At 41.6% G+C, this 25,776-nt stretch overlaps 1 protein-coding gene, 2 long non-coding RNA genes and 2 pseudogenes across 3 annotated transcripts in view; 2 read left to right on the top strand and 3 right to left on the bottom strand.

The window, feature by feature from the left end:
- Positions 1-9,660, bottom strand: part of LOC127000675 (sucrase-isomaltase, intestinal-like) — an 84,291-nt gene extending 74,631 nt beyond the window's left edge. The window contains exon 1 of the mRNA XM_050864655.1: positions 9,508-9,660. Within this exon, the coding sequence (XP_050720612.1) occupies positions 9,508-9,613 (106 nt within the window). The 5' untranslated portion in view covers positions 9,614-9,660. The remainder of the gene's footprint in view (positions 1-9,507) is intronic.
- On the top strand, positions 901-2,894 carry LOC127000679 (uncharacterized). The gene is made up of 2 exons (XR_007754383.1): positions 901-2,481; positions 2,537-2,894. It is a non-coding gene; the product is annotated as an uncharacterized LOC127000679 (long non-coding RNA).
- On the bottom strand, positions 3,987-9,489 carry LOC127000678 (uncharacterized). Its single transcript, XR_007754382.1, has 3 exons — positions 7,845-9,489; positions 5,749-5,864; positions 3,987-5,039 (listed from the first exon to the last, which is right to left on the bottom strand). It is a non-coding gene; the product is annotated as an uncharacterized LOC127000678 (long non-coding RNA).
- Positions 9,661-10,939: 1,279 nt separating the features above from the next.
- LOC127000963 (arrestin homolog) lies at positions 10,940-13,966 on the bottom strand (annotated as a pseudogene).
- A 3,365-nt stretch (positions 13,967-17,331) lies between these two features.
- Positions 17,332-25,776, top strand: part of LOC127000962 (arrestin homolog) — a 36,626-nt pseudogene continuing 28,181 nt past the window's right edge.

Raw genomic sequence — 25,776 nt, 5'->3', positions numbered from 1 at the left:
CATTTATACAGTTTAACTTTATAAGAAATATTTCATCAACTGAGAGTCTTATAATAAAGGTGCTCCTAGAATTTCGTAAATATGGTGATAAAGTTGAAAGTTCCAGGTAGTACCTAGAAGCACCTTGAGAGAATAACAGTCTTCCGGCATACTTTTCCGTCTGTCCTGTGAGACCGTTAACAGGTGGTGGTGGATGCGGTGGTAAAGGGGTGGAGGCATTCATGCATGAGTGATAAGTAGGCATGACACAATATTAAAAAATGGTGCAGGCGGTGGCAAAGGGGTGATGAGTGGATGGGCGTGATTGAATGGGATGACCTTCCATTTCCTTCACCCACAGTCATCATTTGTCCCTCTCCCTCCTGTTTCCCTACCACCACCATCACCACCTGTCAGTGATCTCACAGAGGTGCGCGGAAGTTCCTAGCCATGGTCCGTTTATCTTTATTGCGGCTTTGTTAGTCCATGCATGCTTTGTGCTTCTCCATGACTTTTATATTCCTGGACTGAGCTGCGAGTTTGTGTCCCGGGTTGGAAGACCTTGGGTCACTCACCTTTTGGCTGTACCAGATCACCGTAACATAACGAATGCATCACAAGCTATACACTAAAGAAATTTCTCGAACTCAACATCCTGCAGCTAGAGACGGCGAAGGAGGGGTTTTGGATCTGGATGGTTGCCCCATGATATATTACTCTATAAGAAGTTTGACAATCATACTCCTCTCCCCGCCTCCTCCCATCTCTCTCTCTCTCTCTCTCTCTCTCTCTCTCTCTCTCTCTCTCTCTCTCTCTCTCTCGTTTATTACTACGCGGTGATTAAAGATGTTCTATTACAACTAAACTCCCGTGAAAGTTTAGTACAGCTCACCAAATTGTTCACAATAGTTAAATTTGTGGGAATAGTATATGCCAGCGGTTCCCACACTTTTCAGGCCACCACCTCCCAGGTTGTGACCGAGTCCACGCACCCACCCTAAGATTCGAGTAGTACTAAGATCCCGTCGATTTCCTGAAATTTTGTCCATTTTTTACGAATTTTGTGCTCGCAAAGTATGAGGCTCTGAGCGATGGCTATCAAAACTGAACGAAAATGTACCTGGGGGGTGAATGAATGTGCTCAAGAGTCTGGGTAAGTTTTAAACAAAGAATAGACAACTCCGCTGAAGCGTACAGCATACGTTAGTTTTAAAACGATGGCAGTTAATGATGTGTTTGGAATTTTAATGATACAAAATCCGCCATTACATTTTTTTTTTCCTTACGCACCCCTAGTGATCAGCTTACGCACCCCCAGGGGTGCGCGCACCACACTTTGAGAACCGCTGGAATATGCTATAGTTGCGCTAGGCCGCGGTGCTCATCTCTGTCATATTGGCCCTTGAGCCTGCGGTGGGTGAGAACTTAATACCTCGGGACACGAGGCAAGTGCAACTTCCGGGTTATCACAGTTTACCTTCCTCAGGTTTCCCCAGGTATCCATTTATCGATGACCCGGAAGGCAGGATAAACAGCTGGGTTGACTGCGCGCCGACTGCCTAGGCCGGGATTCGAATCAAGACCTGGGCCCGTATCCTCGACAACTATTAATACTAAACTTGGTATTAACTTTCGACTTTGGTATTAACTTCACTCTCAAAGTGTATCCTCAACAACTATTAGCATAATACCTAATCTTAACTTTGGTATTAACTTGAGAGTGCTGGCGAGGACTTCTAAACACTTAATAGTAAAGTTAATAGTGAAACCCAGACCCAGACCCATATCAACATGGCCCCCGGACTTCCTCGTCCAGCCCGCCTCCGCAATTTAGAGTTTGATAGGGCGCTTTGGAACTGTATAACGATGGTGAACTTGTCAAGACATACATATTAGACCGTGCAGGAATGGAGTATGTGACTGATTTGGTGAGAAGAGAGCTACAAGATCCAGTTCAAAGGGAGCATTGCCGCACCCCGGGGTTGAAAGTGATTTTGACTTAAAGGTACTTGGCTACAGGAAAAATGCTGCAGTGTTCAAGTGATGAGTTTGGGGTAAGCCAGAGTAGTGTAAGCAGGGTGATTGCGGAAACTCTGGCCGCCCTCAGTGACCCGTAGGTAGTCGGGAGGTTTATCCAGTCTCCCCTTGATAGGGTGGAGATCCGTGTAAAGCAAGCAGAACTCTACCAACTTGCCGGTGTTGTGGGAGTGATAGACTGCACCCATGTGAAAATAATGGCACCAAAGGAAAACGATGTAGTTTATGTCAACAGAAAAAATAAATAAACATAGCTTGAACATACAATTAGTGTTTGATGCCTTTGTTATTGATTAAAATGTGAAATATTCGAGTTAAGGAAAACAAAACATGGGAAAAAAACTTTTATTTGTAGCAGAAAGGTACACACATGCAAATGAAAAAGATGACATTAAAATTGCATTAAAATGTCATTTAGAATATGATTTATAATTATTGCTGCCGGTTATTCATATTGAGATAATGGTGGTAAGAAAGCTTGTTAGAGACGTCTGCCAGTGTGAGGGAGGAGGAACGAAAGGTCGAGGTGACCACATCGCGAACATCATGACTTATGAGTGAAGTAAAACGAGTTTACTTGGTTTCTGTTTACAAAGTTCCAAGTGGAAAAACAACTTTATTGTGAATTCAGTGTATACTTTTCTGGAGTATTGTGTTTACTGAGTGAATTGGTGACCAATCTGTTGCTATTTGTGTCTTGCTTGAAGATATTCATCATTGGATTCAAAGCTATGGTATTAATGTGCAATAGTCATCATAGGAGGAGGCGGTGGCTTGAGTCGTCAAAGTAACGGCCTCGTGTTCAGGAGGACGCGAGTTCAATCCCCGCCCGGTGCCACCAAGCTGGGATTTTTCAGCCGCCGCCGAGTGGCTTAAAACTACCCACATGCTGTCCAGAAGACCACCTATCAACCCGGACTCTAGATTCTAGGATCAAAGATGAGCTCTGGGAGGGCAGCATGAGCCAATGCAAGATGGCGCCACTATAAACACTCGCCTGCGCCAGAACGGGCTGGGCCGACCATCAGGACCTACCGAAAAGAAGCCTTGGACCGACCAACAGGATCCACCGGGAAGAAGCCTACCGGCACAATAGGCTGCAATGTAAAAAAAAAAAAAAAATAAAAAAAAAAAAAAACGTAGTAATTAATTATATATGTCAATCTATTTATTTTCATGAGATCATGGTATGACCACTGAAAAACATAGCTTTTTATCTTGGCTCCATTACAAATTCAGTATATAATTACTCTATTAGTGGAATTTAGTTTTCAGCATCTTTTATTATTATGCCAATATTCTAAGCACTCAGCTTGCAAACATGCTTAGGTTTATGTTGTCAGTTTGGGTCGGACTTATGTGAACACTTTACCAAGTGATCTAAGATTACTCAATGCTCGCAAAGCTATGGTATTAACGTGCAATGGTCATCATACCAAAATACGTAGTAATTAATTATATATGTCAACCTAATTATTTTCATGAGATCATGGTATGACCGCTGAAAACATAGCTTTTTTTATCTTAGCTCCATTACATATTCAGTATATAATTATTCATATATTCAATAAAGTAGTGGAATCCAGTTTTCAGCATCTTTTATTATTATGCCAATATTCTAAACACTCAGCTTGCAAACACGCTTAGGTTTATGTTGTCAGCTTGGGTCGGACTTAGGTGAACACTTTACCAAGTGACCTAAGATTACTCAATGCTACCCTATAGGTATACTACATCTTTGATTGTGAGTTCATCAGAGAGCACTGGAGAGCAGCATGAGTCTAATTAGGTGCTAATGAATATCCTGCCTGCATCACAGACTACATAAAATGCAAATATGATCAGTGCCTAAAGGTGTTATAAGCTAATGATGGTAAATATATATATATATATATATATATATATATATATATATATATATATATATATATATATATATATATATATATATATATATATATATATATATATAACTGTCTGCCCTAATGTCCCTCCCACTTTTGAAGGCCAATTGACGCCCCTGATTGTAACAACGCATCTTGTAACACCCATGACTGGGTGCCGGTGCAAATCTCCTCATTTAACACTCAGAAATTAATCTAGGCTCTAGGGAACTCGGAGAAATCCAAGTTAGAGAGTGCTGGCTGTGGAGATTGAACCAGTGACCTTCGACATACAAAGCCATGTCTGTCAGTCGAGCCAATAAAGGTAAAGGTAAAGTTGGGGCATACGCTATAGCAGCGCGTGGCCTCGGTGCTCATCTCCGTAACATTGGGCCTTGAGCCTGTGGTGAGAGGGAGCCCATTACCCCGGGACACAGGGCCAGTGTGACATCCAGGCTACCACAGTTTCCCCAGGTAGTCATTTATCGACCAGCCCGAGAGGGAGGATGATCAGCTGGGTGAGCTGCACGCCGACTGCCCAGGCCGGGATTCGAACCCGGGCCCGCGTAGAATCCAGGCATGCTGACCATTAGACCACGGAGGCGTATTGGAGCCCAATCTCAAGTGAACCCACTCACAATGGCACACAATTTTTTTCCGGTAAATTTTGTGCTTTGAATGAATTTGCTAATCATTTCTGTCGAAAAACAGCACAAATTATTTTTCACCCCTTCCACCCTAACCTCCTCAGTAATAAAAAAAAAAAGTGACAAAATCATAGCCTTGAGGCAGTAATATTCAGCCCCAGCATCAAAAAATTATACTGCTGCCCTATGAAAGGCATCTCTTAACTCCGATGAAGTAGGTGGTGACTGGTGGAGCAGCTTCATTGTCATCCCTTGCAGTGGCAGGTGTCATTGGGCCAGCAGATGATGAAGCAGTGGCTGGTGTCATAGGGCCAGCAGATGATGAAACAGTGGCTGGTGTCATAGGGCCAGCAGATGATGAAGCAGTGGCTGGTGTCATAGGGCCAGCAGATATTGAAGCGGTGGCTGTTGCCGGAGCAGCTAATGGTATCTTTTCCACAAGTAATGAACAATGTGCTGGGATGGTCTCTAGCAATACTGATAAAGTGTGTATCTACAAAGAATATGAATTTAAGGGTAATTAATAAATTGTTTTAATAAGAATATAAAAGTTTTTGCCAAAAACATACAGGCCAGTCAATAGTTCACTGCTGCTTGACTGTTGCTGCTGTCCTATCCCTAGTACATCATGTCAATGCTGAATGGCTCTGGTACCCCTTCAAATACATGAGACGAGCAGCCTATGATGTCATACACCAGTTTATCTACCACAGTTAATGTCATAGTTATATAGGCAGGCGCCTGCGTATCTGTGGTGCCACATGTGTGGGGCACTCAGGTGCTGGGGAAAATGTCATTGTTATGATGGGGCAGGGGTAAACCAGTGTATGCTGTGAGGCCTTGGTGTGGAAGTTCCCTGCCTGAACTGTGCAGCTAATCCCCCATACAGTGAGGGCCTTTTTTACTCCCTCAGGGGCTGTGCAGCTGAGAGAGTGGTGTACATGAGTGTGAGTAAGTGTGTGCCTGTCTTGGCTAAAACCCTTCACTGGGGGAAGACAACCAAGGTATTTAGATAGATTGATAGTCATTGACAGATGAACATTAAAAAAAATTCTATATCAAATATGCAGTTCACTGCTATGAACTTATTAACATTAAGCTGAAATAAAGGCATTGTGGCCAGTATAGCTGCATTCTGTGAGCACATAAAAAACTAACTAATATATGTTTTACATTTAAAGACATACCAACTAAAAAATTACCAGTCTGCTGCTGCTCACTCTTGCACTTGGCAATGCAAGGCTTTGATTTTTGTTGTACGTTGTACCAACGCCTCTCACAGTCATCCTGCGTACGGGGTCCACTCCCAGGGAAGGCACTGTCAGGGTATAAATGTGAAGCAAGTTTCTTAATCGTTTCACTATGGCATGCTTTTTATTTCCCATACCTTCTCCAATAACATTTAATACATGCTGTGATGGAAAGCTAAATCAGTACCAGTATTTTATTTACATGCATCATAAGACATTAACTTTTTAGTTGTTATGAACATGGCCATAAATACTACTTTTCATTACCTACTTTTCTAAAATGCTTTTCTCTAAGTAGGAGGATATTACACAATACAGCTATACAAAAAAATTCAAAGCATTAATCTTAATTCCATTCTTTTGAGTACTTCTAACCTAACATTATATCACCAGAAACTGTTTGACCAATGCTATCAAAATAATATTTTAATCTTACTTTACCATTCTCATCAAATCTACCTATTCCGATATAGTCTTAACATAAAATATTTGTAAAAGTGTTGAGAGCCTGGCATGCCTAACCCACCCACCCCCAAAAAAAAATCTAAATAAGGAATAAATAAAATAACAGGTAAATATGACTTGACTCTCTTATACTAACCCCCTTTCCACCCTAACAAACTTGGGGACCTACCATGTTAGGTTAGGACGTGTTTGGTAGGACATGTTTAGCAGGAGTTGGTTTAGTTATGTCAGATTGTTGAGGGAGTGGGGGTTGCAGCAGAAATGGTCATGATGATGCTATTCACATGGAGCAGTAGGAAAAAGTATGTCCTGTTTGGAAACTCTGTGGTTGTGTTTGTATACAAAAATACCCATTTGACGAGGTTAGGTTAGTTTGCAAGTTACTTGAATCATGGATATGTGAATATGTAACAAAAAAAATAAAAGCGTTAACCTTAATTTCATTATCTTGAGTACATTCCAATCTAACATTATATCACCATTATCTGTTTGGCCAATGCTATAAATATACTATTTTAATCTTACTTTACCGTTCTCACAAAACCTACCTATTCCCATATAGTCTTGACATAAAGTACTTGTAAAAGTGTCCATAGTCTGGCATGCCTAGCATCCCCCCCCAATAAAAATAAATAATAAACAAATAAAAATAAATAAAGAATAAAAAAAGGGCAAATATGCCTTAACTATCTATACCAACCCCCTCTTCCCCCCCAACAAACTTGGCATGTTAAGTTAGGATGTGTTCGGTAGGACGGGGCAGGTTTGGCACTTGGGGACCTACCATGTTAGGTTAGGATGTGTCAGGTAGGACAGGTTTAGCAGGAGTTGGTGTAGTTCTGTTAGATTGGTGAGGGAGGGGGGGGGGCAGCCGACCTGGTCATGATGATGCTATTCACGTGAAGCAGTAGGAAAAAGTATGTCCTGTTTGGAAACTCTGTGGTTGTGTTTGTATACAAAAATACCCATTTGACGAGGTTAGGTTAGTTTGCAAGTTACTTGAATCATGAATATGTGAATATGTAACAAAAAAATAAAAGCATTAACCTTAATTTCATTATCTTGAGTACATTCCAATCAAACATTATATCACCATAATCTGTTTGACCAATGCTATAAATATAGAATTTTAATCTTACTTTACCATTCTCACAAACCCTACCCATTCCCATATAGTCTCGACATAAAGTACTTGTAAAAGTGTCCATAGTCTGGCCTGCCTAGCATTCCCCCCAATAAAAAAAAGAATAAACAAATAAAATTAAATAAAGAATGAAAACAGGGCAAATATGCCATAACTATCTATACCAACCCCCTCTTCCCCCCCAACAAACTTGGCATGTTAAGTTAGGATGTGTTCGGTAGGACAGGGCAGGTTTGGCATGGTTAGGTTTAGTTATGTTAGGTTGTTGAGGGAGAGGGGGTTGTGGAAGAAATGGTCATAATGAAACTATTCAGATACAGAATGAAAAGGTATGTTCTGTTTGGAAGGTCAGTGGTTGTGTTATTATGCAAAAACTACCCAATTGATTAGGTTAGGTTAGTTTGTAAGCTGATTGAACCATGAATATTTGATTACTAACCTTGTTACAGCTTCTGCCACTTCAGTCCACGCTCTCTTCTTATCCTCAGGGGTGATACTCTTCCCATAACACCCTCTGATTATACGTATTTTTTCTTGAATTTGATGTAAGAAGACCGTTTCATCTGGCGACCAATTAAACTTACTCCTTTTCTGCGCTGGTTCTCCGGCCCGTAGATCATTGGGGCAGATGACGTGGTTATGGTGCGGTAATTTCAGCAGAGCAAGTCGTGACGCAGGCGGGGAGATAAGGGTATTGACGAGTGACGGAGTAAAAACAGCCTTTGAGGCTGCTTCTATCTGCCACAAAACTCAGTATTTTCTTGTGTTTGCCATTTATTATGTTTCTGTTGTACATTTATACATCTTTCCTTTATTATTCTTTTGAAATATATACTTAATTCATGTCGGATGTTTACGTTTTGCACGGAGGCGTCCTTAGCAACGAGCCCGCCATAAAGAAGAAGAAGAAGAAGATAATAGTAGCCAGGATTTGCTAATACCTACACTCAAAGTTGACGAGGATAGCTTTTACTCTTAATAATTTGAAGCTATTAACTTTGATAGTAACTTTAAGAGTAAAAGTTAATAGCTCTCGAGGATACGGGCCCTGTAGATTCTAGCTAGGAGTGCTAACCACTTCACTTCTGTGATTGTTGTTAATTATATTATCTTCTGCAAGCGATGCATCCGGTCCCTTGTGCCATCAAAATTTTATTCCTTTTTATCAGAAATTTGAAAGTGCGACAAAATCCTTTACTTGTGACAACCTTTTAAATCCGCATATATCTAACTCCCTTGACTCGCCATATAGGAGTCTCTGCTTTACATTCATCCCATGCACACCTCGTTTAGTCTCACTCACCAATTGCCACCAAGGCCATCACATTCCGTGCGTTTTACTCATCAAGCCTTATGGTTATTTTCCGTCGTGATAGCTGGCCAGAATAAAATGTGCAACTAGCCCAAACACGTCTTGTCACAAATACTTTCATTTAGGTTAAGGGACAAAACCCTTAATCTGAACCAGAGGGTCTTTGTGGGTCTGAACATCTATGTTTATCTGTGTAAATCTCTCTCTCTCTCTCTCTCTCTCTCTCTCTCTCTCTCTCTCTCTCTCTCTCTCTCTCTCTCTCTCTCCGCCCTTAACATGTTATCTCTTGAGAAACGTCGCCTCCGAGGAATACTGATCGAATGTTTTAAAATAGTGACAACAAAATACTTAATGGATTCACGAACGTGGACAAATTAAAATTGTTTATGATCGATGACACTGCGGACGAGGAATAATGGCACAAAACTCAAATGAAGACAAGTAAATTCAGACTGCACCAATTTTTTTCTTCACCAACTTTGTAGTGCGAGAATGGAATAAGTTTTCACCTTCAGTGGTCCACAGTAACACGATTGACTCCTTTAAAAACAAGCTCGACCGACACTTCCTTCAACTTAATATTAACTAGAGTGAAACGCGAAGTTATGGAGCCATCTTATTAATGTAAAATCACTTAGTTTAAGGACAGACCACCTACTCTGGACCATGGGGTCTGTGTGGTCTGATCTATGTAAATCTATGTAAATCTCTCTCTCTCTCTCTCTCTCTCTCTCTCTCTCTCTCTCTCTCTCTCTCTCTCTCTCTCTCTCTCTCTCTGCCAGTCACATACCTGGAAAGGGACATTCTATGGCCTGTAGTTTGATCTGCTGGGCGCAGGAAAGGGTGCAGGCCCCCAGCAGCAGCAGCACTATCCGAGCTGTCTGCCTCCCGTCCATCGCGGCACCTCTCACCTGTGTGTCCCGAGCTGGTGACGCCAGGCTTCTATGCCCGCGAGCCGGCTGTGGGACCGAAGGGGTGGGTATCTGCAGGGCTGGAGAGGCAACGGCTGGGGGCATACACAGGGCAGATTATAAGAAGGTACAGTACAGGGGTGGACGTATTCACCTGTTTTTCCGTGCGAATATTCTCACCTGTGAGCAGCCGGGTAGCTCAGTGGGTACGGTGATAAGCTTTCAACCGTTATTTTCATGTAGAGAGACGCCTATTTTGGGGAGATTCTGTAATGACCTTTTAATGTTTTTGTAAGGCTTCTTTCACACACACACACACACACACACACACACACACACACACACACACACACACACACACACCAAGACGCACCTCATAGAGACAACTCTAAGCCTGGCATATATATGCTGGACACGGTTTATGCAAGTCATTTAACGAATACATAAGGGAAATGGTTGTTATGCTGATGGTTCTGGTGGTGGTGTAGATGTTGCTAGGGGAAAGATATCCTGACTGAAAAATAAGTGGTAGGGTGATGATAGTGACTGCACGGTGTGGATATAGTGATGATGGGAAGGGGGGTGGCCGTGGTGATGGTTGTCAGGTGTTTGTTCCCACGAGAGTGCACCAGGCCTTCATGATGGGATACATACAAATAGAACGATCATACTTGCAGTATGTTGCTGGCCTTGATATTGATTTTATTCTAATAAATCTTATCGTGTTTGTTTTATATAGCTCAAAGCTGTTCTTGTTATTTTAGCTTCCAAACTCTGTGCTGAATATTTGTATACACTTAGGACTGGTCTCGCTTTTTTTTTCACTGCACTGCTAATTCTACGCTATCTAGGTCCATGTTTGGTTCCTATTGAATGGCCTGCTAAAAAAAAATGGAAACCTATAGAAATTACTCCGACGACTACCAAAAACTTGTTGGCAGCTTTCGAAATGGTATGATTTTTAGAGGTTTAGAAAAATAAAACCTCCGACTTGTTTTAGTCGTGTTTATATAAAAATGACTACATATGAAAACGTACAGGTAATTTTCATCACACAAATACGATGCATTATTAAAAACTTTCCAGAGAGAAAATAATTTTTTTATTGCAGTATATGCAACCCCAAGTGCTAACTCCTTAGAGCGGCGGTTTCCGAGGTGAGCAGTGACCAAGTCCTCCAGTGAAAAGCTGCTTCAGGAAGGAGTTTTCCTAAGCTGCGTCTTTTGGACGGATGGTTCAGATTGTCTAAGTTTGAAGAGAAGATCTGCGTTCTAGTGTAGTTTAGTGTAAAGGTTAAGGGTGTATCAGCTTAAAGGGAAGATCTGCGTCCTGTTGTAATCTACTGTGATGGTTGAGGGTGTATCATCTTGAAGGGAAAATCTGCATTTAGCTCTCTGCCGATGGCGCCGCAAGCTAATTTCATGTGGAAAGAGTAGGACACGATGATGCCCAAGGCGTCGTTGTGATTCTTTCCCCCACCACAGTAGAGGATACCAATTTGGCTTCCTGATCCTTGACCTGGCCTTCAACGGCGATTCCGAGGCGCTTCTTGTTAGAAGAGGCCAGAGGAGTGAGATAGTTGGTCTTGGTGAGGTTGACCCCAGGGGGGAAGAGACAGCCTTCGCGAGACTCGAAAGAGGCTACCCTGCAGCTGAATTGGCTGTTAGTCATGATGCTCTCCACGTGCTGGATAACCTGAACTTTAATGTTCTTCACTGTCTTTTTGGATTCGTTGCTGACTATTACGGTACCTAGCCTCCACAGGCTGCCCATGACAATACAACTCGTGGCTGAGACAAGTGTTTAGCGTTAGTCTACCAGAAGACAGCGTAAAGCCCCTGCTAACTGTAGTCTCTGGCTGCCGAGAGCTGTACATTCCTGAAGCAGCCACGATCTTACGCACAGTAAAGGCGACGGAGCTTTGTCTACTGTATTTGTCTTCTCTTTGGCCGGATAGACTGAGTAGCAGTTCATAACTTACGCCTAGAGGTTGTATCTGGAGGTGACAGAAAATCGAATATTTAAGATCAGCTTAATATCTTGTGCACCAGTATCAAAGAAGCCAGCTACAAAGTTACATACATAAATGAAGGTTACTCACTTCCGTATCGTCCCCGCTGTCAATGGTGACGGAGCAAGGGGCGTCCTTGGGCAGATAGATGCTGAAGGCATAGGCATTGCCACCCAACGTCTTAATGAGTCGTTCTTGAATATCGGTGAGATATTCCTGACCATTACTGGCAATATCCTGTGTTGACGAGCTCGTATTTTTGTAAGTTAATGGAGACTATCATTCGCGACAATATGGTGAAATTCTTCGAAGAAAATAATATAATAAATAATTCGCAACATGGCTTCCGTAGTAAACGTTCGTGTTTGACTAAATTACTTGATTTTTTTCACTATATTTTTGAGGTGTTCGATGAAAGCAGATCAGTAGATATCATATATCTGGTTTTTCAAAAGGCATTTGATAAGGTCCCCCACCAACGATTGCTCAGCAAACTACTGGCGCACGGTATCTCGGGTAACATTCACAATTGGCTTGCGGACTGCCTCTCTGAGCGGAAACAGAGAGTAGTTCTAAACGGTGTTACATCTAACTGGCTCGATGTCAAAAGCGGCGTACCTCAAGGATCAGTGCTTGGCCCCATGCTCTTCTTAATTTATGTTAATGATATCGATGATGGGCTCACTTGCAAAGTATCAAAATTTGCTGATGACACAAAAATTGCTAATAAAGTAACTGCGACACTCGACGAAGAAGTTTTACAATCAGATCTAGATCGACTTGCACGTTGGGCCAATCAATGGCAAATGAAATTTAACGTTGACAAATGTAAAGTGTTGCACATCGGAAAAAATAACAATCGCGTTCGGTACGTAATGAATGGCCAACAACTTTCTGCAGTAAGTAAAGAAAAGGATCTTGGAATCACTATATCAAGCGATTTAAAGCCCGGTAGTTAAAACTGCAAACAAATTGGTTGGATTCATCGGACGAGTCTTTAATAATGAATCGGAAAAAGTAATATTAAAACTGTATAATTCGCTGGTTCGACCCCGTCTAGAGTACTGTGTACAGATTTGGTCTCCCTACTACAGAAAAGACATAGAAACGTTGGAACGGGTCCAATGAAGAGTAACAAAGATGATTCCTAGGTTGATAAATTTGTCATATGAACAAAGGCTTAAAGAAGTAAATTTATTCAGCCTATCAAAACGAAGAATGCGAGGCGATCTAATATAAGTGTTTAAAATGTTTAAAGGATTCAGTGATATTAATGCGGAAGATTACTTTACAATTGATCGATCAAATAGAACAAGAAGAAATCACAATTTGAAGATAAGTGGTAAAAGATTCTCGCCGCACGAAGCTAAACACTTCTTCTTCAATCGAGTTGTTTATGTTTGGAACTCTCTACCTTGTGATGTCGTTGATAGTACAACAGTTACGGCCTTCAAGAATAGATTAGTCAAGTGTTTTGAATCCAACCAGCAACTAAGATATTACTCATTGTCGTAATAACGTAAAGTTATTTCGAATACTGGTGTCCTTGTCCGCTTTTATCGCCCGGTTAGTGGTAGCAGTAATGGTAGTTCTTTCCTCTTTCCTACGTAATTTCCATGCAGTTTTTCCATGCTGCATGGTTCTTTTTCCTCTCCTGCCAGCTTTGGCTGGAGGGATGGGGGGGTGGGGAGGAGCCTTCGCCTTTGCTGTCCTTCATCTTCCACCTTTGATTAGATAGTTAGTGTAGCTTGTCACAAACAACCTCGTAAGGACCAGCAGGTCTGCTGTTGTTTGTTCTTCCTTTGTGTTCCTTTGTGTTCCTTAGTACTCTTTATTGAAATGCAGTCCCATCACCTCATCCTCCTCCCGGCCGTGGCGGTAGGTGACCACCACGCAGGTGAACACCCTCCTGCCGCGGAGGTAGTCAATGTCCACCACCTTCACACCGTCTACGGATGAGATGTGACTGATGTGGTTCACGAAGTCCCGCTGCGTGAGTTATGCAGTGACCTTACCTGCGAGGAGATATCCAGGCCCAAATACGGGTATACACACACACACACACACTGTGATGTGTTAGTGTGTACGTGCGTGCACGCATGCATGCATGCATATGTGTGTGTGTGTGCGTGTGTGTGTGTGTGTGTTTGCATATATTATGACAAGTTAATTTCTTTTTATTATTTATCGCCTGGCGTCTTACCATTGGGTGAATTTTATTTTGTAGACCCTGATGGCTGCCATCATCTATCAGATCAAGCTGAAATTTTATGCAAACCTTCTTAAATGTTTTGTCTATCTTCGTCAGTGAAGACCGAGTTACCCATCTTTGTGTCGTCTGCAAATTTACTAATGAGATTACTGAGTTCAACGCTCACATCATTGATGCTAATAATGAACAGCAATGGGTCAAGAACCGAGCCCTGAGGGACACCTCTAGTGACAGGCGCCCACTCTGAATTAAATTTCGTCGATCACTACTCTTTGCTCTCTATTGTTCAACAAATTTGCGATCCACTGGTGTATTTTACCCAGATGGCTAACCACCTAGTTGCTATAATTTATAAAATAATTTAGGGTGTGGAACTTTATCAAACGCTTCCTGGAACTCAAGATAGACTACGTCTCCTGATTTGGTTACGTCATAAACTGAGAAGAGGTCGTTAAGAAAGGTCAGTAGGTTTGATAAACATAATCTGTTGCTACGGAAGCCATGTTGTGAATCCTCAATTAATGAGTGGCTTTCAAGGTAACTCACAATGTTGTCTAATTATGCTCTTAAGTAGCTTAGCTACTTCTGATGTTAGACTAGTGGGCCTGTAATTACCCGGTATTTTTTTGTCTCCTTTCTTAAAAATCGATGTTACGTTAGCCATTTTTCACTCCGAAGGAACGATCCCTTGTCGCAAGGACATACTGGACAAGGCCCACAGATAGAGAGGTCGACCTACGAGCGTTCGAAATTTTTATGATCTGCGCATCCGAGACGTCAGCGGGTTCACAAGAGGTCTGAGTGGGGACCTTGGGTCAGTTAGCAAGCTGCCGGGCAGGTGTTCAGGTGCGTCTCTCTCTCCCATTCTCTCTCTGTTCCGCGCCAACATCGGTCACAAGGCCGAGTTGTGCAGTGCGTGACTGTTACAATTATTCAAAAGGAAAATCAAATTATCATTATTTTCGCTTTCCGAAACATAGAGACTCAAGACAGATGGATACAGCTGTGTGGGAGGAATTATCATTTCAACCCCATGACACAGCGGGTATGCAGCAAGCATTTTGAACAGTCGGCATTTAAAAGAAATCTAAAATATGAACTACTTGGGAAACCGGTGCCTCCAAGTTGCAAAGAATTCAAGCCTGGAACAGTTCCAACACTACATTTACCATCAGATACAGGTGAGATTGCTTCAGAATATTATTATATTAAATTGCTCAATGTCAATATTTTGTGCCAGTGTATCCTCTTTGTATTTTTGGTAGGAGTAGAAATAATGCGATAATTATTTATGATGATGTGGCATATTGTGTGGATGTCTAACACAGGAAACTGGTCACAGGAATGGGAATTCCCATTAATACTTTTACATCAATTCATTCATCACAATTTTGTAAATGTGATCCATAACTCTTATTCAGATAATTATTATGCAAGCAAGAAATTAGTATTAATATTTTTTATTGTTAATGTAAGAAGGCAAGTAATAAGTGTTACTATTCTTATTGTTTAATGTAATTAAAAAAAACCTGAGTGGCATCTATTCCCGTCTCGATCATTAAATCTCTCTCTCTCTCTCTCTCTCTCTCTCTCAGCTACTAATATACAGAACATCATTGAGTTTTTAGGAAATGCACAATGCCTGGGTAAGAAGATGGTATCATCTGTGTTGCAAGAAAATCGACCTTCTGACTGTCTTGCAGTTGCAGGTTCTTCGAAGCCTTTAACTAATGCAAATATATGCAAGCCTTCACAGCCTGTCAGTGGTACCGGTAACCTAAATGAATATATTGCCCACTTGACTGAGGTTAATGCAAAACTTCAGCAACTGGTAGATAGTTTAAAACGGGAAAAAACAGCTCTGCTTAATGAGCAAAAAAAATAGGAAAAAGAAAAAAAATCTTAAAAGGTAAAATTAAAGCGTCATACCAAAGGGGTGTGTCTGATATGCAGAACGGACTTGGGAAATTGTTTTCAGATAAGCAGTTTGATGCAATGGTAAGTGGCAAACAACTTGCAAATTACACTGATGATGATATTGCTGAAGCACTGGTACTGCACAGCTATAGTCCAAAAGCTTACAGATATCTGAGGGAAAAGAAACATCTTCTTCTCCCATCTGATAGTACACTTAACCGCCGTGTGTCACAGCTAGATATTGAACCTGGTGTGCTGTTACCAGTGATTCAGCTTTTGAGCCAAAAAAATGAAAAAAATGTCAGATTATGAGCGCCTTTGTGTGTTGTCATTTGATGAGACTAGTGTTGCATCCGACTGGACGTATGAGAAAGGCAGTGATATAATATATGAACCTAAAAACAGACTTCAATGTGCTATGTTAAGGGGATTGACAACCCCTTGGAAGCAACTAGTGTATTACAACTTTGACACAAACATGACGAAAGACATATTGAATGACATAATTATTAAGGTGGAAGAAGCTGGATTGATTGTGGTTGCTATGGTATATGACATGGGATCGACAAATCTCAAGCTGCTACAAACACTTGGTGTAAACACTGAAAACCCAAGCTTTAAGAATCCAGCAACCAATGACCGCGAAATTTTTGTATTTGCCGATGCCCCTCATCTCATCAAATTAATCAAAAATAATCTGTTAGATTCAGGCTTTAAACTGGATGGCAGCAAAGGATGCAAAAATGTGACAGCTTCATGCATCCGTGAAATCATCAAGAGAACTGTGAAAGACTTAAAGACAACATTCAAATTAAATGATAGGCACATTGATGTAAAAGGACCTAAAAGAATGAATGTTCGCCTTGCTGCACAACTGTTGTCTGAAACAACAGCCAAAACTATACAGTTTTTTGGTGAGCAAGGACTCTTAAAGAGTAAGGATTGGGATACCACTAGTCAATTCATATTGCTGGCAGATAGGTGGTTTGATCTTTTTAATTCAAGGGTACCCATTGATTCAAAAAAATATTCCAGAAATGCCTATGGACAAAATTTGGCAGAACAAAATCAGATTTTGGAAAAAAATGATTCAGACTGCAGAAGAAATGAGAGTTGGTGGGAAGAATTTCCTGTATCAGTTTCAAAAAAGGGCTTATACTTTCTTCGAAATCCCTCTCAAAGCTGTACCAAATGTTGAAGGAGAAATACAATGTAACCTACTTGCTGACCTACAGATTGAACCAAGATTGTTTGGAGCATTTTTTCTGCTGTCTTAGACAAATGGCAGGAAGAGATGACCACCCATCCCCTGTGCAAATAAAGCACAGGATTAAAAACAATCTTCTTGGAAAAGAAATTGCCTTGATGGGATGCCAGTATAACAGTGAAAAAGAATGTGATAGTACCAATATTACAGATGCAACACTTGCTGAAATAGATACTATTGCTCCTAACATTGAGACTGAAAATTTAGATAAAGAGCTCTGCTCATCTGCAATGATTTTTACAATGGATGCTGATGAGCTAAAATGTGATGAACCCCCTTCATTTGATGTACAAGGTATGACTTTCGAGGAAGCCATGGAGACTGAGGCTCTCAGGTATGTTGGGGGTTTCTTGGTAAAAAATTTCCCCAGTATGAATTCCTAGGATGCAGTGTTACAAAGCATGGTAATACATGGAAGTTACAAACCATGGAGAGATTGTTTAATTGTTACCATGGAATTTCTTCACTAAAAGCTGAAAAAAATGCTGTAAAAAACTTGACAAAGTACATGGTAAAATTTGTGCCTTTACCTGAGGATGTCCTTGCTTATTTCATAAAGTGCAGTGTTCTTCAGGATGATAATTCTGAACAGAAAAGTATTAGAAAAAAAGAATATCATAAAAAAATTTCAAAATTAACAACAAAGAAAACCCCAGTGCAGAGAAAATGTACAGATCAAAATAACAAAACTGTGGAACAGAAAAGAAAATGATAAAGCCTGTGTAAAAAACAAAACTGTAGGAAAGAGAAGGTAAGAAAATTACAAAGCCTATGTCAATAAACATGACTAAAAAAACAGGTGTAGGAAAAAAAATAGCCTGTATAAATAAGTTATAGTAAGTGTTAAGATGTAATATACAGTAGTATGTAATATGTAGTATGTAATAAATGAAAACCATTAAAATTTTGTTTTCCTGGTAATTTTGCACCTTAGTCTATTCCATTAGTAAATTTCTGATGTCTAGTTATTGAGAGGTCCCCATTCAGTTACTTGTGTAGATATAAATTGCCTCAATTATATATGTAACGTAAAAATGAAATAATAATAATAATAATAATAATAATAATAATAATAATAATAATAATAATAACGACAACAGCAACACTTTATTAATATTAATAATAATAACAGCAAGAGTATAATAATAGTAATAATAATAATAATTAATAACAGCAAGAGTATTGATATCATTAAATATGATAATGATACAATGGTCAAAGAGAGAGAGAGCTCTGACAGTTGAGGGAGAGAGAGAGACCTGGCAGTTCACGTGTAGGTGAACCCGCTGACGTCACTAGCCCCCCCCCCCCCCCTTTTCCCCCAACGGCTGCCTAGAGCTGCGCGTAGGTCGACCGCTCTATCTGTGGGCCTTGATACTGGATACGGTTATGAGAGAAGAGAGTATTTCGCTCTTTGTTTCTCTTGGTAGTGTAGGATATACATTGTCTGGTCCTGTGCTTTTGCTTGTTTGAAGGGGTTGGAGTCCATTTAGGACTTCATCGGTAGTTATTACAAAGTTAGGCAATGCATGAATAAGACTAACGTTTTGTACCATTCTCGTCGCTGGTGTAGGTGGTAGTGGCGGTTATTAAGCACCGAGGAGTAATAATTGTTTAACAAGTTTTACTATGAAGTAGTAATAATCACTGACTCAACTGGTAGTTCTCTCTCTCTCTCTCTCTCTCTCTCTCTCTCTCTCTCTCTCTCTCTCTCTCTCACACACACACACACACACACACACACACACTAGTTCAGCCCTATACATAGGGATGATGCTCATCTGAAATTATTATATATTTGTGAAGAAGTTTTACTCGCAGGAAATTACTTATCCTTTGCATGGAAAATACCGTCTTTGGAACAACATGCTGTAAATATAATTATAACATAGTGCAGTGGCTGAACTATTGTTACTGTGTGTGTGTGTGTGTGTGTGTGTGTGTGTGTGTGAGTGAGAGAGAGAGAGAGAGAGAGAGAGAGAGAGAGAGAGAGAGAGAGAGAGAGAGAGAGAGAACTGCCGGTTGAGATGATGACTACTACGTCATAGTTACACGTCACATGGACGTCACGAATGAGAGGCGGTGCGTATGTAATGATGGCACCTAGCCTCGCTACCCGTGCCTGTATATTTTAGTGAAGCTTACCTTAAAGTTACTCTTACAAATGTTGTAATCATCCATATTTGGCACCTAAGCCTATTTTTGCCAATTAGATCGGGGTCTCAATCATCGTCTTCCAAAATACCATCCTTGTCCGACGCTTTGTTAAAATGTTATATTCGAAAAACTGTGTGACATGACGCCTGAAACGCATAGTAGTTTAGTTGCTACCTTTAAAATTGTCCATATTCTATCTTAAAAATAATCCCTGATTATCTGCTGACGTTTCCACCTGCCTTGCACATTTGCCTGTCTCTGTTGCGGCAGCTCATTTGTAAGGTTATTGTCATCAATGATGATTTCCTTTCCATCTTGTGGTAAAACAAATATCGTTTGCACAGCAATATTGTGTAGCACCATAGCTGCAACTATAACAGCTGTAGTTGTGTCTAGAGTTGTCCTAACTTTTTTTCTTAAATAAGCAAATCTCCTCTTTAAAACACCAAAAACCCGTTCAATAGTGTTCCTAGTACGGACATGACTGTTGTTGTAAGCTGTCTCATGAGCATTATGTGGAAATGCCACTGGTGTCAACAGATATTTTTTCAAAGAATAGCCAGCATCTCCAAGTAGGTAATACCTTGGATATAAGTTTACCTCCAAATCTGCACACAGACCCTACTGTTTTAAAAAATACGACTGTCATGGACACTCCCAGGCCATCGGGCTACTACATTATGGAAGCGGAGGTCCGGACCACACAGAGCTTGGATATTCAATGAAAAATAACTTTTCCGACACCTAAAAACCTCTGGATTTTCCACTGATGGTCTTTGTATGGCAATATGAGTGCAGTCAATTGCTCCAATTACCCCTGGCATTCCAGCAATGTCATGTAATTCTTCAATAGTTCGTTGCAGGTCATTTCCAGAAGGTGGCTGTATGTAACGCCTGCTTAATTAAACTAACGACTGCTTTGGACACTACCTTGAAACACTGGCTGACTGTTGTCTGGGACACAACATGGCAGTCACTTAAAGTCAGCTGGTGATTTCCACTTGCCATACAACGCACTGCAATCAGAGTTTGGAGGTGTGGTGGAACGGGACATCCTGACAAGACAGAAAACTTGTATTGCTTGCAAAAACAAACCTACCGGCGCCACAAGCCAAGATGTAAAAAAAAAAAACTTCCAATGTATACTACATTATAGTGATACCATAATATCATTAAAGCATAGAATATTGTTTCATCTTTCTGAACATAAATGTAGACTAAATATACTTGTTAGATGCACAAGAGATAGTACAGTGAGATTATTAAGATCATTACATCTATACTTCTAATGAGGAAAATAATTACCCCTTGAATCATGTGGAGCAGGAAGCTGATCTCTAATTTATTCAATGAGATCATACATTGAAGTTTTTTTCTAAGCCTGAAGCGATCCACAAATTCCTCTTCATTCATGGCCGTGAATGGGTTCATCCGATCTGCAAGTTACACTTTGGTAGTAGTAGGTAATGGTGACAGTGACGGGACCAAAATAATTCGCAAGCATAATCAAGAATTTGCAGCAAAAAAAAAATGACGTCGAAAAATGTTATACGTCGAATTTCCCGGCCGGGGCAGCCGGGCGGCCAGTCAGCCGGGCGGCCAGCCAGCCGCGCGGGCAGCCAGCCGCCGAGGGGACCTCCCCACTACCCAACCGGGGAGTGGTCACAACCCAAAGTGACCATCCCCCCCACCCCACCCCCCCCCACCCCAAACACCCACCACCTTCCACGCCATCGTGTCTCCCCGGAGGCCTGAGCGTCACCCTCCTGCCGGGGATTGGTTAGGGGCGTCCTTTCGCGCCGTGCCGGGGCGTCGCCCTCCTGCCGGGGATCGGTTAGCGCGAGCGGTGACTTGTTCGGGGGATCGGTTAGGGGCGTCCTTTCGCGCCGTGCCGGGGCGTCGCCCTCCTGCCGGGGATCGGTTAGCACGAGCGGTGCCTTGTTCAGGGGATCGGTTAGGGGCGACCGGTCGCACGGTGGCGGGGCGTCACCCTCCTGCCGGGGGATCGGTCCTTTCGCACCGTGCCGGGGCGTCGCCCTCCTGCCGGGGGATCGGTCCTTTCGCGCCGTGCCGGGGCGTCCTTTCGCCCCAGTGCCGGGGGATCGGCTAGGGGCGTCCTTTCGCACCGTGCCGGGGCGTCACCCTCCTGCCGGGGGATCGGTCCTTTCGCACCGTGCAGGATCGGTTAGCGAGCGGTGACTTGTTGGGCGGAGGCCTGTGGCTACCTTTCCCCTCTCCTCTCCCCTCCCGCTATTGATTTTTTCCAGTTTGCCAGCATGTGTGCGTGTCCCCCTCTATGCCCTACCCCTCGCGAGCGGTGACTTGATGGTCAGTCTGAGGGTACCACTACCCCTCCCTCTCCCTCTACCCGCTATTGATTTTTCAGTTTGCCAGCATATGCGTGTGTGTGTGTGTGTGCGTGTGTTACTGTTGATTTTCATATTGACTGGAGTTATATCGATTGTCTTTTCAGTGAGGGGTAGGAACGGGAAAAGTAGATTTTATACATTTTTATTGAAATATAGTGGAAAAAAAATGGTATGACAAGTTATTATATTACCTTAATCTAGTCTATTTTATTTGTTCTTTCTTAATCCAGGCTAATTTGTTCTTTCTTAATCCAGACTAAATACATGCTAAGCCTAAAAACAAAAACACACAATAAAAAAGACATATTACAAACTCACACCGTACAGGCTCAAAGAAATACAATGGAAACCCACCCATCCTACCCTTTTTTTTTTTCCCTCCCCCAAATAAATCCTAATTGAAAGAGACATATTACAAACTTATGTCGTACATGCCCAAAGACAGCCCATAAAAGGATGACAACACGAGTACATATACAAATGAAGTTTCCTTTCCATTCCTTTCGTTTCGTTTCGTTTCCTTTCCTTCCCTTTCCTTCCCCCATCCTTCCTTCCTTCCGCTGTTCAGCGCCCGACGGAGAGTCAAGACACACCATCACCGAAGCGTGTCTGTTGTTGTTGCCGTGGACTTATGAAAAGATAGAGAAACATTATTAGACAAAAAAAAATCAATCTCTCTCTCTTGTAAGAATAAAAAAATACTTACTATGCGTTACGCTGTCCGGTGGGTCGTTCTTCAGATGAGACACTGGTAATGGAGGTATCACATCCTTCAGAAGTCGCAGAAGTCCTTCCCTCAGCACACGCCGCCCCATTTTACCGACACCTCCCAACGCGCCGCGGTTGTTGTTGCCCAATGACTCGCCCGTGATGTGTTCACCGGTAGACTTGGGAGTTTCTGGAACATCCCCCACCTCACCACCACCAACATCCGCTGAAATGACAAGAAATATATATATGTTTTTTTTAAACACAATGAATAAGAAATACACACACCAGCGCTTAAAAAATACAAGAGGCGGATATCTCACCTCCGTTTCTGGGATGTGATGTGTTATCCACGGCTTCAGCTTGGGATGTGTTATCCATGGCTTCAACTTCTAATGCGGCTTGACCCATTATCTGATCGTCAACATCGTCAGCATGAAGAGTTGCAGCGGCAGCGTGGGGCTGTTGTTGTTGTTGTTGTTGTTGTAAGTTCATGACGGCGAAGACTTCCTCCATGACGCTCCTCTCGCAACGTTAGGGGACTGACTAAGCTACCCGGGGTTATTTGCACACTACCACAAGCCTTTTCTTCTTCCGAGGCTACCCCAGGCTATAGGGGACACGCCCACACATGTATGCAAACACGCGCGCACATGCCCAAAACCACAAGCCATTCTTCTTCCGAACAATAGGAAAGCGTGAACAAACTCACACCCACCCGGTCACGTCGCACGAAAAAAAAAAAAAAACAGAATCCTGTTCTTAATAACTACATATAACTACACACACACGCCATAAATGAATAAGCTATAAACTACTTCTCTACATTTTTTTACACATAGGAAAGCGTGAACAAACTCACACCCACCCGGTCACATCGCACGAAAAAAAAAAAAAAATCCTGTTCTTAATAACTACATATAATTGCACACACACGCCATAAATGAATAAGCTACATGCTACTTCTCTACATTTTTTACACACACACACACACACACACATTGTAGCATTTAATAAGTTAGCCACATATCTTAGAAATACAATGCTTGTAAGTCAGTCCTTGACTAGATTGACAAAATGTTTTTATACATGGGGGCATTTTAAACATTCTATAAGCATATGTTAACACCTTTCTGTCATTCTTCAAAAAATTTCCTAAATCATAATTATCTTTCAGAAACTGACTAGTCCTCTCTAAGCCTATTTTATTACATAAGTATACGAATTGAATGCAATACACGCCACACACCAGAGTTTTGTCCGACTGTAATCTTGCGGCAAGTTTAAAAACAGGATAATCTTTATGCTTATTTAAGAAACTTCGAAAGTACTTAGAATATAATGATGGGGTCAGGGCGTATGTGTCGAAGAAATATATACACTTATCACTAACATAGAACACCACCCAGTGACCCATTTTCGAAGCTTGCGATGCGCCTAACACATTAGCAATAAAGACAATGGGCTTGTCTGACTCACTCATTAGATTTAATTTCATCGTCAGCGGGAAGACAGCCTAAGAAATATATATTATTGTGATAAAGTCTTCCTTGTAGAGCTTTCATAATTTGTTGATTATTCATTATGCTCTAGTGTCGCAAGACACGTGCCTCTCCGAGTTGATTGACAACACTCCCTTTGTATCCCCAAAACAGATAATTACTAAATTTTCATCCAAGCCTTTTTTAAGCTGAAGACTTATGCGTAAGTTTCCACTGTGTTCAAGAGGCACTGTGCCTCGTATGTCTTCCGGTAACAAACTAAAAACAAACACTGTCCTTCCTTTCTTAAAGCTATCGTAATCAAGCAAAGTGTCATTTTCTACTCCTAAACTATCTAAAATATCATAATAGACTCGCGTACACTCGTGGGGAAAAGAAACCGTATTTTTATACATATTCATACCATTGACAGAGACTGTTAGTTCAGACAAATCAGCATTCTTGAAATACAAGCCATTTTTATTATATACACCCGAAAAGGCCCTCATGTCAGCCATAACGATATATAAACGCTCTGGAATGACATTTACCCAAGTTTGGTCACAGACAATACTTGTCTGCTGTTTGCCGAGAACCAGAGATTTATATAACGTCTTGTTAAATATTGTACGCGTTATTTTTCCTGTCTCTAATTCTTTATTTAATGCAAGCAATGCTGACGGATAGGGTTGGAGTCTGGTGACCCAAAGTTTAGCAAAATCAATATGGGCACGCACAGCACTCCCATCGCCGTCAGTGTTCAAATACCAAGCTTCGTTAGCTAACTCAAGCCTTATTCTCAATGGGATGTCGTCGCATAAATACTGATCAAAGTAATGTCCGACATTAATGGGAAGGTGAGATGAAGACCGTGATCTTTGATATCTTTTAAATGTCTCTTGTATTTGCTCCCAAGGCTAGTGAAGTATGCGGCGTCATAGGTTTCAGCTACGCCTGCTCCAACCTGTTATCTTTGAGGAGGTTTCCTATTTCTCCGAATGATTTGAGTTTTAACGTGGAGAAGCTGGTGAGCATTTTTAGGAATGACCAGTAATTAAAGTATGGGTTACTTTCAACCATTTGATCGCCTACATACACCTGAATTGATTTGAACATGGTATTAGCAGTGCCATTGCAGAGTTCGACATTGACAGCCTCCTCGACTTTTGTTTGTCCATCAGCTTGAGTGACACTTAATTTCAACTCAAGAATTAATTTAGCAAGATCGATAAATGCCCCCTTCACCCCCGGCACGCGGAACTCTAGGTACTTATCTTTTAACCGGGCGTGGCTGGACAAATTTACAGGTAAAATGTCGACAAGAGTTTTAGACGCAATAGAGCTCTCAACCTGGCGTTGTCTGTTGATTCTAGGGAATTCGTCAACCACACTGAGCGCATAATCAGAAATCGGAACGGAGGGAGCGGCGGAGGCCATGCTGTTGTCGCTTTCGTCGCCCGCTATATACTAATAGAGACACTGGTCGCGGGAGCGGGCGACGTGTTAACTTGATAAGAGACCACTCGCTAAAAAAAATGGCAAGCCCACGCGCGCGGGTCAGAATGTTCCCACCTTCCCCTTTTTTTTTTTTTTTCATGTGTCCACCGCACCTCCACATTACTAAATTATATCAAACACATCGCTGTTCTTTCTCTTGCAACCACTTTTCCTTTTATTAATTTTTTTTTTCTTCTTCTTGTTTCGCGAAGTAACTCTTCTTTTTTTTCCTCCTTTAATAATTCTAGCACCTACGTCACTTAAGGCTTCAATACCTCTTTTCTTTAAAGCGCCTCTCACACTTCTTTGTCCACTGCTCACATCCTGGATAACATCTTGAGTAAACTTAAGCGCTGAGGGCTTAACGGTTCTGAATAGAAAGGGCATTACACTCTTGGCTAGGTTTGCGAGCGTACTAAAAATACCACCACCTCTTTGATGTAGTCTTGCAGGATGGGCGAAATGCACAGTTCGAATATTGCCAAAACCACCCCCCACCTGATGTGGAAAGCTACTCAAAAGACTTGAA

This window comes from Eriocheir sinensis, chromosome 19 (genome assembly GCF_024679095.1).
Source record: "Eriocheir sinensis breed Jianghai 21 chromosome 19, ASM2467909v1, whole genome shotgun sequence".
Classification (NCBI taxonomy): Eukaryota; Metazoa; Arthropoda; class Malacostraca; order Decapoda; family Varunidae; genus Eriocheir; species Eriocheir sinensis.
Note: the sequence above shows the minus strand (reverse complement) of the source record. Positions and strands in the feature narration are given on the sequence as shown.